The sequence below is a fragment of the Argopecten irradians genome, chromosome 9 (genome assembly GCF_041381155.1).
Source record: "Argopecten irradians isolate NY chromosome 9, Ai_NY, whole genome shotgun sequence".
NCBI classification, from domain to species: domain Eukaryota; kingdom Metazoa; phylum Mollusca; class Bivalvia; order Pectinida; family Pectinidae; genus Argopecten; species Argopecten irradians.
The window spans coordinates 31,930,552-31,947,036 of NC_091142.1; the positions used below are offsets into that span (position 1 = coordinate 31,930,552).

The 16,485-nt window shown below is 37.8% G+C and overlaps 1 protein-coding gene and 1 pseudogene across 1 annotated transcript; one reads left to right on the top strand and one right to left on the bottom strand.

The window, feature by feature from the left end:
• The first annotated feature begins 533 nt into the window (after positions 1 to 533).
• LOC138330934 (uncharacterized) lies at positions 534 to 9,170 on the top strand. The gene is made up of 4 exons (XM_069278414.1): positions 534 to 673; positions 8,225 to 8,457; positions 8,579 to 8,767; positions 8,968 to 9,170. The coding sequence occupies exons 1-4, from the start codon at positions 534 to 536 to the stop codon at positions 9,168 to 9,170; spliced, it is 765 nt and encodes a 254-aa protein (XP_069134515.1).
• LOC138330935 (uncharacterized) lies at positions 2,917 to 4,744 on the bottom strand (annotated as a pseudogene).
• Positions 9,171 to 16,485: the final 7,315 nt, after the last annotated feature.

Below are 16,485 nucleotides of genomic sequence, written 5' to 3' on the forward strand. Positions count from 1 at the left end.
AATTAACGTCCTATTAAAAGCTATGGTCATGTAAGGACGGCCTCCCATGTATGCAGTGTGTTGCGTGTATGTTGTGCGAGGTACGTGTTTTGGGAGACTGCGGTATATTCATGTAGTGTCTTCTTGTATAGTGGAACTTAATAGAGGGTATTGCTGGGCTAACTTTAATCATATATACATATCTCTTTGAAGCGAAGTACTTACTGTCATTTGAATAATTATATAACATTATCTTAACAACCATAATCGAATGACCACTGTCATTGTAGGTATCCTTTCCTGAAGACACTTTAGTTACCGGTGTGACAATACAGGGACGGTACAAAGATTATAACCAATGGGTAAAGTCGTACTTTGTACTACACAGCATGGATAACGTCACATGGACAACGGTGACGTCAAAAGGATCTCCCTTAGTATGTATTATTTAATAACTAATTATCTTGATCTATAAATAGTACCGTCGTTATATCAGATGTTTGTCCTGTCAACGAATCTCCTCATTATTATAGTTATTTTCTGGAAGCACGGACATGAACACACCAGTGACGTCAACTCTGACGCCAAACATCACAGTTCGGCATTTGCGGATAAACCCACAGGCCTGGGAGTGGTTCCCCGCTATGCGGTTCGACGTTAGTGGTTGTCAAATCAAACAGCCGCTCGGTAAGCAGTAATTCTTAATTAATGCATATTTTTTCCTTTTTCGTTTCTCGATAGAGTCCTGTTTCTTTTTTTGTTTTCTCGAAAATAACTAATATGTGTCAAATCAACCAGGTATCTCTGGGCTAAGTTTACGACAATACAATATTATTTTAATAACTTAATAAATGTATCTGCTTAACTTCATTATCAAATAATAAAAAATTACCTCAATCAAATGCAATTGGTACGTTTGTAATTTATTGTGACCAGAACCCTGGTTTATTGTGACCAGAACCCTGGTCGAATTAGGCAGGTCACGTTAGAATTGTTGTTGTAGTTTTCATGATGGGGGAATTAGCGGGGCACAATTAACACATAGAAAAGGTTTCGATGTTTATTTGCAAGTGAGAGGTAATATTAAACATGTTGACATAATAATAGAATAGTCACAAATATATACACAGTTGAAGTTGTAGGGGAAAGTCAAGTCACCATGATGAGTCAAATAATTCTACGTATCCGTAATAAACTTCATATAAAATCCTGTAGGTAGAGGTAAAATCCAAATATAAGAATCTTTGACTCTATACTCCTAACTAAACTCTCCAACTCACTCACTAACTATCTGTTATATCTCCCTAAATAAGAATCCTATAGCTACTCTTAATTATAGTGACAGGTGGCAATTGCCTTTTTTCTCAAAGTTCTCAAAATAGTGACATGTATTTCTCAAGGCAAAAATGGGTGAGAACAAATAACATGTCTATAAATATAAGTGAAAGGTTTGAGATAATTGAAGTCTTAATCCTTTCCTGTTTGTCCCATGAAGTAAGGGATTAACTGTGGCACCTTTAGCTAGGATATACTTGACAATGGATAATTCATTACAGGTAAAAATAAAAATGACTTACATATGACATAAATGGTTTAGATAATGCTTTTATATTAATTTTCATTAATATAAATAAACTATTTGAATAAAGAGAAAAATCTTATTAATTGTGCAAATTTAGTATTGGCACTGGTGCAGTACTACAAATTATAATCAAATTAAGATAAATGCATTTTCAGCAAATCAAGTGGTGTACTCTTTTATTTAGTAAGTTACCGCCAAATAGCGCTCATCGGCTGCACATTTTCCCGGTAGTCGGCGCGCGTGCTCTTCTTGGTATGTTCTGGAAAGACTGAAGAGTTCCAATACATACGTTGGTAGGTAGGCCAAACAGTACGCTTTTCATTTGGTTTGCAATGCCCTATTACTGTTGTGTTCCCGGTTGTAAATCGGATGGAAGTGGTCATACATTCCCTTCTGATCCACACTTGAATAAGTTATGGCGAGCTGCAATCCGTCGTGTGGACGAAAAGACCAAAGGTTTATGGGAGCCCGGCAAGCATTCAAAGGTCTGTTTGGATCACTTTTCTGAAACGGATTACGTTGAGCAGACATTGCTTGGTAAGATCGTTTGTTTGTTTGATTAATTAACGTCCAATTAACAGCTATGGTCTTCTAAGGACGGCCTCCCATGTATGCGGTGTGTTGCGTGCATGTTGTGCGAGGTGCGTGTTTTGGGAAACTGTTGTGTCTTCTTGTATAGTGGAACTGTTGCCCTTTTTATAGTGCTATATCACTGAAGCATGCCGCCGAAGACACAAAACAACACACCCCAACCGGTCGCATTATACTGACAACGGGCGAACCAGTCGTCCCACTCCCTGTATGCTGAGCGTTAAGCAGGAGCAGAAACTACCACTTTTATAGACTTTGGTGTGTCTCGGCCAGGGGACAGAACCCAAAGCCTTCCTCACAGGGGCTCAACTCAAAGCCAAAAATGAAGCGGTGCCAAGGGAGGCATTAGGAAAGATAAAGTCAGTTAGGAAGAAGAGAAAAGATAAGATCCTAAATTTAGTCGCCATTTACGATCATGCAATAGGGGCAGCAGGTACAATTCAAATCTGTCACATTGTAAGGTTACTCTTGGATCTAGAATTTTAAATATATGCTTTGCTATTCAAAACTTCAGACAATCCGTTGTAAGTTAATTATATATATCCTTCATACACGTAATGTACATATACAGGCGTACATATTATAATAGTGTACAAGTTCATTATCTTTTTGTATCATGATCATTAGTCAGCACTACTAGTACAATGTACATGTATATAAAATAAATACCTACTTCAACAGAATATTAATTAAAATATGGTAACTTATAGTATACTAATTCTAGAAAAATACCAGAGTACCATAAATATTATAGTTTATTGTACACAGGAACATATTTAACAATGTTTTGAAAAAACTCTTATTGAACAAACATGTAAAATAAGTGCAATATGTTTTTCAAGAATTATTGGGAGCTGTGATGGTCATTTTGAATTTATCCCAAAAATAAATCTTGGTCATAACAATCTCAGAATAATTTCATGAGAGGCATACAAAATGAAAGATAATGCAAACCTACATTTTTCCTGCAACAAATTTCCTGTAGTATTTTTGGTAAAATAATTCTAACTTTGGCAGCATACTACCTGACCAAAAAGAATTATCAGCATGAATTTCCTCTACAAAAATATCTGTAAATGTATAGACTTCAAAAAAACATCTCTGTTTCTTGTAAATGTTCAGTTGCCCTTGAATTTGATAGTAATAATTATGACTTAAGATGCATGTTTCCAAGCTCATCTTTTACTAAAAATGGAAAGTCAGTGTTTCCATCAGTTACAGAATGTCTACCTCTATATGGACATTTGACTTCTACAAGATTACCCTGGCCATCTGGTGAGGCAGCAAGAAAACTATTATTGATATCCACCCTCAACCCACATGCATAGACTCTTGTCCCCTTAATTTCCTCAAACTTTTTAATTGCGGCCTTCTCAAAGGATTGTCCATGTATGATAGCTGGTGTACTGAGTGTGGCAGATTCAAACATAGATTGACATAACTGGTCCTTGTTCCGTCGGTCAGTGACTTTCATATATCCCCAAATCTGGGAGAAGTCAGGCGCCACTTTCTCTCCTTGTGCCACTTCTTACATAAACTTAGTTTTTTTGTAGTTTCTTCAATTTTCAGGGATTCTTCCATAGATTTAACCTATTTTAAAATAGTGTTAGTATTTAATTCAGGTAGTAAACATGCTATAAATAACTTATAAATAATACACAAATCTTTCAAAATAAAATTATAAATTCAATATTCAATGAAAATTGACTCTCATGCTAAAAAAACTCATTATGCAATGTCATTCACCATGTTTTTTTTTAAATGACAGGGGTTAACAACTATTTGACAGTCATATATTCAATGTTGTAAGTTTTTTTTATGTATAACAATACCTTATTTCCTGCATCAACCCAATGTTCAGTAATAGGTAGTGTGCTGTAATCATGGTCTCTTGCTGCCACTTGTATGTTCGCCTTCGGCATGAGATATCTGTTGCAAATTGACTCAATGTTATTTTCATGTGTGCAATATTAATCATTTCCAAGTTTACTAGTAAATTTCAGAAATTAGCAGTAGAATACAATATTTAGAATATTTACTTAAGCAAGTAATATTCTGAATCTAGATTCATATAGGTTTCTATATTTTTGCATTAATTTTAATTTAATTACATACAAAGATTTCATGATAATGCAATTTAATCACTGTTTGAAAATTTACCTAAAAGCATGGTCCTTGGATGATGCAGCGCAATAGTTGATTACTTGGGTTTTGACAAATGCGTTGTAACCAGCATTACCTCGGTATCTCTCAGGTCTAGGATCATCCATGTTGATGTCGTAACTGGATTCAATATCTTCTGCCTTCACTGGAGAACCTATGACAAGTGTAGACAACACAGTTCAATATACATGTATAAGATTGCTTTGGAACAGAAAACACAGTAGCAGAAATAAACAGTGAATTTTAATATTACAAACCAAATATATATTACACTGTAATACTGATTAAAAGTTATGATGATTGGTATAGATTAGGCGAACATACTTTTCTAATAATACATGTATATGGAAAGTGAATGTCAGTAGTATTATTACTGATTACAATATGTTCTGTTCAAAAGCTATTAATTATATTGGTACATTTTTTTGTTTGTTTGATTAATTAACGTCATATTAACAGGTACATGTATGAAATATAGGTTTTATCAGAACTAGCATTTCTAGCTGATATTCTGTTGCCATATAATACTGCCAGCACCTTTATATTGCTATAATATTGCAAAGTCCATTAATTATTGTCACTAAATAATTTGCTTGTTTATCAATGTTAAAAAACAAACAATAACAATCAAAAACAAACAACAGCAATAATAACAAAAAAAATTAAAACAATAAAGATGTGTTGATATGTTCAGTAATTATACAAAATACCACACCCGGTATAAGTAAACTTCTGATCTGAAAACAAACTGAATATAACCAATTAACCAAAGGCAGATTGATAATTACAATTTGTTTTCAGGTCTCATTTCAAATTGGTATATATATGTGTTTTGTAATTTTATTCGAACACTATATAATTGCATATACAATGGAACTGTGTTTTTTTTAATCCTACTGCCCATTCACCATTGGTTTATTGATTTATATTAAAACGAAACAAAAAAACTGAACGTTTGTTTTGTTATTGCCTTGGTAATTCTTCTTTGGTTTGTGAAAAGTTTGCAGTTGTCCTGTGCAGCTTCCCTGAATAGCAAGTCTACCAGTTTCAATAAACTGAACAAGGACAAGCAGAATGGCTGCGACATGCTTGCATGTACCGCATGAGCCTTTACCAGCTGGACACTCATAATCCGTATTTATGACTTCGCCATTTGGTCCGAGTCTTACTTTGTAGTTGTAAGAAATCTGTAAAAATGTACAGTAAAACCTACCTTAACGACCGCCTCTGTATAAAGACCACTTCACACTGACAGAACATTGACTTGTTGGTAAGACAAAGTCTACAAGTCATGTAGGTGATTAACTAATCTCAAATTAACATCAAGACCATTTTTCTAAGGTCTAAAATGAGCAATTTTAACACAATTCAATCTGTATTTGATGACCACTTGGCGATTATGACAATTTTTTGCTTTGAGTGGTCTTTATTGACAGGTTTGAATGTACACCAGGTATATGTACCATAGTGGACTAAATAAGGTGTTTTATATCTACGTTTTAAGTATGTTTTTCAGTAGATTGTTTGTCTGGTTATATTTTGCAAGCTTACTCTTTTTTTATTGCTGCTGCAACTGTTCCAGTCAGAAACACATCAGAAGCTTCTGCCTTAAAGCTGCAGGCATCGACCCGTCCGGACTCCAATAGGAGACGGCCTTTCGTAATAGTTTGAATATAGGACTGATGTTGTTTGTCAACAGCCATCCTGTACAAAAAATAACCTACACAAACAAGATACGGTTATACATACAGTAATGTAGTTATACGGAAACAAAATCATATCAAATTGGAAAGAATGATTAAATTTTTGGGATCATACTGTTTAAAATATCAAAGTCAATTAAAGCAATATTATAAATATCCTGCAATAGCTTTTCATACCAAGTTCACGCGAAGATCAATGTTTTTTACTATATAACTACAACCTACATTTAATTACATTTCCTTGAATACTAAGTAACACATGTACTTGAATTGGACTTCAATATTTGACTTTACACCTGTGTATACAAATGGGGCAACAGTGGCCAAGTAGTTAACATGTCTCGACACATTACCACAAGCCCTCCACCTCTGGGTCATGAGTTCGAATCCCAAGTGGGGCAGGTACTGACCGCTGGTCGTTGGTTTTTCTCCAGGTACTCTGGCTTTCCTCCACCAACAAACCTGGCACGTCCTTAAATGACCCTGGCTATTAACAGGACGGTAAACTTATAAAACCAAGCCAAAAGTCTATAAAAAAAATATGGTTCATGTTATGTATTTTAATTAAGTTAAGATATACAGTATCTTCTACCTGTGACATTCCTAGACTTGGCAGTTGGTTTCTGTGGTCTAGCGTCAACTGCCGAAACCCAAACATTCCCACTAGCCAATCAGGTAATGGTGATGGTGTTGGCAGAAGGACAACATCATCCCGAAAGTTCTGGTTCCTGTCGTAGGCTTATAGACTGCAATAAATACATACAGTACAGTGTATATGCATGTGATTTTAAATCAAAATGTTGGACTCACTGGCTTAATGTTGTATGCATAATGCAGTAAATAATCATGTTGTTGGTTTGTCCATGGGAAAATATGCATAAGCTTACTGTTAATATGTGTGGGATACGTAACGCCTAGGCACTGTCAGACTTTGACATATATAAACAGCGACTAATATACATGATAAATAATTTATGTGATGTGGTAGTTTACCGTTAACGATCTGTATCTGTATATTGACATGAAATTACCAATACTGGCATGTAATATTGACGGGAATAGCGTTCATACAATGTTTATATATCTGCCGGATAGGCCTACAGTAGTCACTCGTACATGTACTTCAAGCGAGATTAGAAGAAGTTGACAAGTCCTAGATATGCATTCTATACATATAGCTTCATATTCGTAATTCTGTGGAATGAAAAAATGCTCAAATATACACTATACGTTCAATTAAATCAGCTTTTCTTCCTCGTAATACCGCACCACGTTTTGCCAATTCTAACTTCAATCTGTCAAATTTCTACAAATGATTAGCCGCCATATTGTTTATATTTCTATACCAACTAGAGCACTAGCGCCACCTAGTGACGCCAAGAGCGATAACTCCCTGATGCCCTGATGAACCCTATTTGGAAACACATCAGACATACGTAATCAATTTATAATAACGATGAAAGGTTACATTCTTAGTCACGTATTCACACAATATATTATATAAATATAATCAGGTAGGGCGTTAGAATTGTACCTGCTGCCCCTATTGCATGATCGTAAAAGGCGACTAAATTTAGGATCTTATCTTTTCTCTTCTTCCTAACTGACTTTATCTTTCCTAATGCCTCCCTTGGCACCGCCTCACTTTTGGCCTTGAGTTGAGCGTTCGCCCCTGTGAGGAAGGCTCTGGGTTCTGTCCCCTGGCCGAGACACACCAAAGTCTATAAAAGTGGTAGTTTCTGCTCCTGCTTAGCGCTCAGCATACAGGGAGTGGGACGACTGGTTCGCCCGTTGTCAGTATAATGTGACCGGGTGGGGTGTGTTGCTTGGTGTCTTCGGCAGCATGCTTCAGTGATATAGCACTATAAAAAGGGCAATAGTTCCACTATACAAGAAGACACAACACGAATATACCGCAGTCTCCCAAAACACGCACCTCGCACAACATACACGCAACACTACGCATACATGGGAGGCCGTCCTTACATGACCATAGCTGTTAATAGGACGTTAATAAATCAAACAAACAAACAAACAAACTCTGGTACTGTAGATCAGGTTTGATAGCTTGGATGTTGGGTAATACCTTTTGTTGGCGAAACACCTGTTATTTCCATGTTGGCGGAACACCTGTTATTTCCATATGCATCCGTTTTGTGTTGCTTATGTTTATTGTTTTATATACCATTTTGTTGACAGGTAGAAGTAGACAGTATGCGCGAAAGCTTGTAAAACCCATGGACAGTGATCATACAGTCTTTGGTCCAATAGCAACAAGCCTTGCCGTAGCGGACTGTGCTAAGAAATGCCACTTCCATAGCACTTGTATGTCATTCACTCACCAGACATCCGATGCGACACCGCAATGTACAGGATATAGTGCCTGGATCGTCGAGTACGGCACCCTTACTCCCAGTACTGATGTATTCTTTAGGCAAGGTTAGATTACTATTCTTTGTTAAAGTTCAACCTGTATCTGAATAAAAGATAACACTATGTATACAAAAATAGATAAAATCGAAACAGATCTGAATATTGCTTCTTGTTACAGATATCTCAGATATGGTGGACATATATGGCTACAAAATGGATCAGGAAGCCGCCATCTTGTATAACATCGTAGAAGTGAGACAGGATCAGGGAAGTGCAGCAAAGGCCTGTACCTCAATGTACACACGTCTGATGGTTGTCGACACGTTAACTAAGATGGAAGGTCTGAACAGGATCATCACAGAATATTTCGTCTTAAGTTAGTATATTGCCATTTTAGAATTTCATTTTTGTTTGTCAAATCCTTTGTTGGTAGTATTTCTTAATATTCGAGTAGATCACTAATTCCGAAATGATCTGGCAAGTTATGAAACGAAGTTCTTGGTGGTGTGAGTAAAAGAGTTATGATCTAAGCAAATATATTTCAATTTTAAACTCATATATTTTTTTTTCTTTCAGAACAAGATTTTCGATTCTTCGTCGCCGGAACCTTCACATCTTCGGTTTGGAGTTACATGGGAAATACAGGAAAGGTTATCGACAATGACCTCTGGTCAGTTGGCAACCCAAAGCAAGGTCAAGGCCTATGCGTCATGTTGACGGAAACAGGATTGGCTAGTGTAGATTGCCAGAAACAGCTTTTCGCAATTTGTGGAAATTGATTTATTAGATTAAAAAACTTCCATTATTCCGAGAAAAAAATACTTCAGGTTTATTTCAACTGTTCCTGATAGTCTTCAGCCGGTTACTGAAAAGTGTTTAGTATAGATGGACAGTCATGTGACACTTTGAGAGACTTAACATTGGTGGCAGGTTTAATTTATCGTCTTTGTTCAATGATGTTTCTCTCAGTTTGTTTGATTATTCTAACGTCCTATCAACAACTAGGATCATGAAAGGACGGCCTCTCATGTATGCATTGTATAGCGTATGTGAAATGCGAAGTGCGTGTTTTGGGAAACTGGTATGTTCGTGTTGTGTCTTCTTGTAGAGTGGAAATATTGCCCTTTTTATAGTGCTGCATCACTGAAGCATGCCACCGAAGACACCAAGCAACACATCCCACCCGTCCTGTTTCTCTCACATGACGATTGTCTCCTTCACTCTTTTGTTATTAGGGTATTTTCTGTTGTTATCATTTTGGTCTTGTCATGGCTGATGTGATGACCAATGAGGCTTTGGCCACAGTTCACATTTGATGCAGTAAACCATATCACGAATTGTCTTTTAGTTCTGTGCAAAGTGCCAGAAGAACCTGGTAGATATTGAAGGCCAATGTTGTATTTCTGTTGTTTGGTGGTGTCTTCGCGTTCTTTTTGGGGACCAAGATCTTCCACTCCAGGTATCGTTGGTATGAGTCAATTTCCTATACAATGTGATATTAGCAGAGGTATGGGATATAATGTGGCTTTTTAAAAATTAATGCAGTGTTCAATTTCCTGACTATTCTGCCCGGTTTAACAAATGACTACTAATTAATGATGGATGTCTTACTATTCCAATCAGTATGTTTTATTAATGCTCGTGTGGTGGACCACTAGGTTAGCATTTGATTGGTAAATGTTCACAAAATACCCCGTTATGATATATTCTGGTGCAAACAAATAACATGTACATGTTCATCATGCTTTTTTATTATAGTCACGTGCTGTACAAACTTTCTATAATGTGTGTATAGTAATTCAAATGGTAAATGCATCAATTCACATGCGGTAGACAAAAATACAGGTAATCTAGAAAAGCCGCCATCTTCACATTCTGATATTAATACGTGTTGGTCCAAGTTGTTTATATGTTCGGAAAATACTCGGTTCGCAGTGTTTGGTCATAGTGTCATCGGCATATCTGAACCAGGCAGAAGACAAAACAGTCGAAATATACCGCCAGCAAATAATTCTCCGAATAATGAAAAATAAATTATTTCTAATACAAGAGCTTTTACATGTACATGTTTAGCTGCATTTTGGCTATGCTTAAAGTTGCTATTAACATAGAAAATAAAAAACACCTTTTCTAGTGTTTCACATTTTACATATCTCTTTTAGCCCATCATCATCACACTCAAATCGCCTTTCTTCCTTGGTCCGTCTGCTCTTCCGTCCTTAACATTTCTTGTTACCGCTAAATTTAATATAATATAGTTGAAGTTTTTATTTGTTTCCAACGTCCTATTAACAGCTTGGGTCATGTAAGGACGACCTCCCATGTATGTGGTGTGTTGCGTGTATGTTAGTGCGCAATCATGTTTTGGGATACTGCGGTATATTTAATTTTTAGTCCACCATCTGCAAATCGCCCTGCGTCCGTAAACAATGCTTGTTATCACTATTTCTTTAAAAAAAACTGCTGCAGGGATTTTGTTAAACTTCACATGGTCCCCTTGGTCCATATATGTGCCATTCAGATTTTGTGACTGATCGGAAAAACAAGATAGCCGCCAGGCAGCCATCTTTGATTTTGGCAGTTGAAGTTTGTTATCGATATATCTTGAGAACTACTGAAGGGATTTTGTTCAGACTTCACATGGAGGGTACCCTTGGTCCCCAGTTGTGCCATACAGATTTTTAGGCTGATCGGAAAAACAAGATGGCTATCTAGAAGCCATCTTGGATTTTGACAGTTGAAGACTACTATCACTATTAAGATTTACTAAAGGGATATTTTTCAAACTTCACATGTAGGGTCCCTTTAGTCCCTTCTTGTGCCATACAGATTTTGAGGCTGATCGATAAAAAAAATGGGCGCCAGCCAGCCATCTTGGATTTTGGCAGTTAAAATTTGTTATCGTTATTTCTTGAGATTTACTAAAGGGATTTTTGTTCAAACTTCACGTGTAGGGTCCTCTTGATCCCTAGATATGCAATACAGATTTTGAAGCTGATCGAAAAAACAAAATGGCCTACCAGGCAGCCATCTTGGATTTTGGCTGTTTGTTATCGATATTTCTTGAGAATTACGGAAGGGATTTTGTCCAAATTTCAGAGGGAGGATCCCATTGGTCGTTAGTTATGCCATACAAATTTTGAGGCTGATCGGAAAAACAAGATGGCCACCAGACAGCAATCTTGGATTTTGGCATGTGCAGTATGTTTTGAAGACTACTGAAGGGATTAATTTTAACTTCGAATGTACGGTCCTGTTAGTCACTATAGTTGTGCCATGCAAAATTGAAGGCGGATCGGAAAAACAAATTGCTTTCTTGGCAGTTTTATTTTTTAATCCCTACTAATTGAGAACTACTGAACAGATTTTGTTCAAACTTGATGACATGAAGGATAACGTCCCCTTGGTCCCTACAAATATCCCATGCAAATTTTGAAACTGAGTGCAAAAACAAGAATGCTACCTACGTTTTGTCTTGCTTCATTTATAGAATTTAAGTTTGATGGCAATATAAATCATTAACAATATTTTGTTTTTAACAGTCTTTGAATATTAAAAGCTGAAAAAGAGGTTTCAGAGTCTTTTGTTATTGAACATTATTTTTTACACACATATCACTGATTATCAGCAACCGTCTTTTTTTGGAACCATCTGAAAAAAAGGTTTTAAATGTCTATACGTACTTTCCTATAGATCCATATAGAAAATAACTAGAACTAATATAACTATCACAATGACGAACTAATATAACTATCACATTCAGTCATTACTATTATATATGAAGCCTGAAAAAGAGGTTTGTGAGTCTCTATTTAAGCACTTAATCCTGGAATGACTAGAATGAATTAACATGAATTATGAACACATAATTGAACATTTTTTTACACAGTTCAGTTTCCTTCACAATATCGCTGCGGTACTTTTACTACTCGTCCACTCCTGGTCACTTTCATGGGCTGGACACTTTCACCAGGGGGTGTATACGTAGGAGACAATGGCGAGGGCATTGTCCTGACATCAGTATTACCAAGCGTTGGAGACAATGGCGAGGGCATTGTCCTGACATCAGTATTACCATGTGTTGGAGACAATGGCGAGGGCATTGTCCTGACATCAGTATTACCATGCGTTGGAGACAATGGCGAGGGCATTGTCCTGACATCAGTGGTCAAACCTACAACACGAATAGGTCTCAGGAACCTTCGGTTTCGACGATACCGCTTTCCATTAGAGTTCTGTACAACATAAGAACGATGTTTGTATAATACAGTTCCAGCTTCCCACATATTTGACTACGCAGGATGTCTGATTAACACACGATCACCGTTGTAGAGTGGTTTGAGTGGTGTGGCTTTTGCGTGCTTATCAAAGTTCCTCTGTTGTTTTTCCTGACGGGTGTTAAGACTGGAATATGTAGCAGCGTCCAAGGTAGATGCTAAAAGTGGAGCTGTTGTAGGTAACTTTGACTTCAGCCATCGACCGAAGAACATTTGTGCTAGTGACAAGCCCACACCTTCAATGTTGGTGTTGCGATAATCTAACAATGCCAAGTATGGGTCTTTGGCTTTCAGTAGGAGGCGTTTTACAGTTTGTATCATACGCTCAGATTGTCCATTAGCTTGAGCATGATATGGACTGGTTGTAGTATGTTTGAATCCACATTGGTGTGAAAATTCTCTGAATTCCCCACAGTTGAACTGAGGGCCATTGTCAGATATCACCTCATCAGGAATTCCGTATTTAGCCATTACGCTTTTCACATGGCTTATCACGCACTTTGAAGTAAGTGTCTCTAGTTTCGAAATTTCTGGCCATTTAGAAAAATAGTCAACTGAGAATATGTAGTGCTCACCTTTGAACTCAAACAGGTCCATCCCGATCCTTGACCATGGTCGAGTAGGTATTTCCGGTGCAATCATGGGTTCTTTCGGATTTTGGTTTTGGTATTTAGCACATACTTCACACGATCGGATTTTTTCCTCAATGTCGCGTGTCAATCCCAACCATAACAGCACATCTCTGACATCTCTGGCGCAATCCTTACATTTGGTTATGCCTAGATGATATGAGTGAATTATGTCCAACATTTCATTTTTCATAGATTTTGGTATCACAAGTTTGTGGCTTTTGAAGACGAGTCCATCAATGCACGATATCTCATCGCGAAATGTCCAATAAGGGAGTAATGCTGAGGGTACCTTATTTTTGACATCAGGCCATCCATCGAGGAGCATGTCCTGTAGCTGATTGAGCTCCTCATCTTTTGCTGTGTGATCTTGTAGACGTGTACATTTCTGGTGAAACTGGTAAGTATGCTGTCAGGTGAAGCTCGTTTACCTGAAGCTCGGGGACTAATGGCTCCTTGGTTTCCTTAAGAAAGGAACGACTGAGATGATCGGCAATAAACATATCCTTGCCAGGTTTATAAACGACGTTGACATCATAGTTTTGCATAGTTAATAACAGCCTCTGTAGCCTCGGGGGCGTTTGTAGTATGGTTTTTTTTTAATATTGACTGCAAGGGTTTGTGGTCAGATTCAACAGTGATCTGTTGTGCGTAAACATACTCGTGAAATTTCTGACAGCCATATAAAATAGCGAGTGTCTCTTTCTCTATCTGCGAATACCGTTGTTGTGTCTCCGTCAAGGCGCGAGAGGCATACGCAACGGGTTTGTTGTCTTGCACAAGTACAGCTCCTAATCCTTTACTACTTGCATCAACGGATAGTGTTATCGGCTTACTACTGTCATAGTACTGCAGCAGCGGTGTTGACGAAGTCATCTCGATGATCTTGTTGAAACAACTGTCCTGCTCAGGACCCCAGTGCCATTTAGTGTCTTTTTCTAAAAGTACACGGATTGGGCTGCTCACTTCAGATAACCTTGGCATGAATTCCGCAAGTTATTGTATAAACCCCATGAATGTTTGCAGTTCTTTCACATTGGTGGGTTTCTCCATACTCTTGACAGCACGGACTTTCTCCGGGTCTGGCATAAGGCCATCTTTAGTTAACAAATGTCCCATGTAGATCACTTCCGCCTTACTTATTTCACATTTGTCAGCCCCTAACTTCACATTGTTCTCGCGAACGCGTTCCAACACTTTTCTAAGACGCTGGTCATGTTCCTCCTGGGATGTGCCCTATACTAAGATGTCGTCAATGATTGCCTCAGTACCGTCCAGATCTTCAATCATCTCTGAGATGACTCTTTGAAATACCTCAGGTGCACTTTTAACACCAAATGGTAGACGTGTGTAACGGTAACGGCCAAAGGGTGTGTTGAAGGTACACAACTTTGAGCTAGCCTCATCGAGCTTGATTTGCCAAAATCCCGACACTAAATCCAACTTACTAAAAACCTTTGCGCCTGGCATCTGTGACCCGACATCCTCAATGGTTTTCAAGGGATAATGTTCACGCTGAACAGCTTTGTTGAGATCACAGGGGTCAATACATAGTCTGAGTTTTCCGTTAGGTTTTAACACAGTTACTAAGGAGTTTACCCACTTGGTTGGTTTAGACTCCTTAACCACTACGCCGAGTTTTTCCATCCTGTCCAGTTCCTCCTTCACCTTTTCTGTAAGAGCAATAGGCACGCGCCGTGGAGGATGTTCACAACTGGAGGTACAGATTCATCAATTTTTATGGGATGTTCTCTAGGCAAGCAATTTTCGTGTTTTTATCTTGTATAGTGGAATGGGTACAGATTCATCAATTTTTATGGGATGTTCTCTAGGCAAGCGGAAGAAGAGAAAACAACATCCTGAATTTAGAAGCCTTTTACGATCATGCAATAGGGGCAGCAGGTACAATTATAACGCCCTACCTGCAGGGCCCAAACTTAATTCTGAACATAACAATACATTTAAAAGTGTTTTAAAGTTAAAAAAAAAAAAAAAAATCCTCCTCCCCAATCTCATCCCATCCACAATATTCTTTGCCTAAGTTTATAATATGCATAAATATTGCCCAATGGAACCTAATATGATATATAACATTTTAATTGTGGTATATTATGGCACAAGATGAACTTTAATCTTACATAAGTTTTCAAAACTAGGTCAGTGACCTATGTTTGACACTAGGTCATATTTTCCAAAATGTTTGTTTATTTGCTTGATTAATTAACGTCCGATTAACAGCTATGGTCATGTAAGGAATGCCTTCCATGTATGCGGTATGTTGTGCGAGGTGCACGTTTTTTGGAGACTGCGATGGCCCTGCATGTAGGGCGTTAGAATTGTACCTGCTGCCCCTATAACATGATCGTAACAGGCGACTAAATTTAGGATCTTATATTTTCAATTCTTCCTAACTGACTTCGTTGCAAACTAGGCCCAGCACGCTCATGTTGCATTAATATCTATATGTAATCAATGCGTTACTATACTTTTCAACAACCCAATAAATTATCTATTGTGTATGAAACGACGCGTGAGTATTTGCAAGGAAACCCCCTAACCGCGTTGGTAAACATACCTGAAGCAGCTTGATATTGGTGATATTTTAAAACAGTTGAAACTGACATGTGGATGATTTAAGTTCTATGTGCCGTAATTTTCCTACTCAATTTATTTGTTTGATTAATTAACAGCTATGGTCATGTAAGGACGGCCTCCCATGTATGCGGTGTGTTGCGTGTATGTTGTTTCTTTGATTATTTTAACATCCTATTAACAGCTGCGAGGTCAGAATGAAGATCTTTTCATACTGTACCCAACATAACCAACTTTGTGTGTGTGTACGGCCCTGCAGGTAGGGCGTTAGAATTGTACCTGCTGCCCCTATTGCATGATCGTAAAAGGCGACTAAATTTAGGATCTTATCTTTTCTCTTCTTCCTAACTGACTTTATCTTTCCTAATGCCTCCCTTGGCACCGCCTCACTTTTGGCCTTGAATTGAGCGTTCGCCCCTGTGAGGAAGGCTCTGGGTTCTGTCCCCTGGCCGAGACACACCAAAGTCTTTAAAAGTGGTAGTTTCTGCTCCTGCTTAGCGTTCAGCATACAGGGAGTGGGACGACTGGTTCGCCCGTTGTCAGTATTATGTGACCGGGTGGGGTGCTTCAGTGATATAGCACTATAAAAAGGGCAA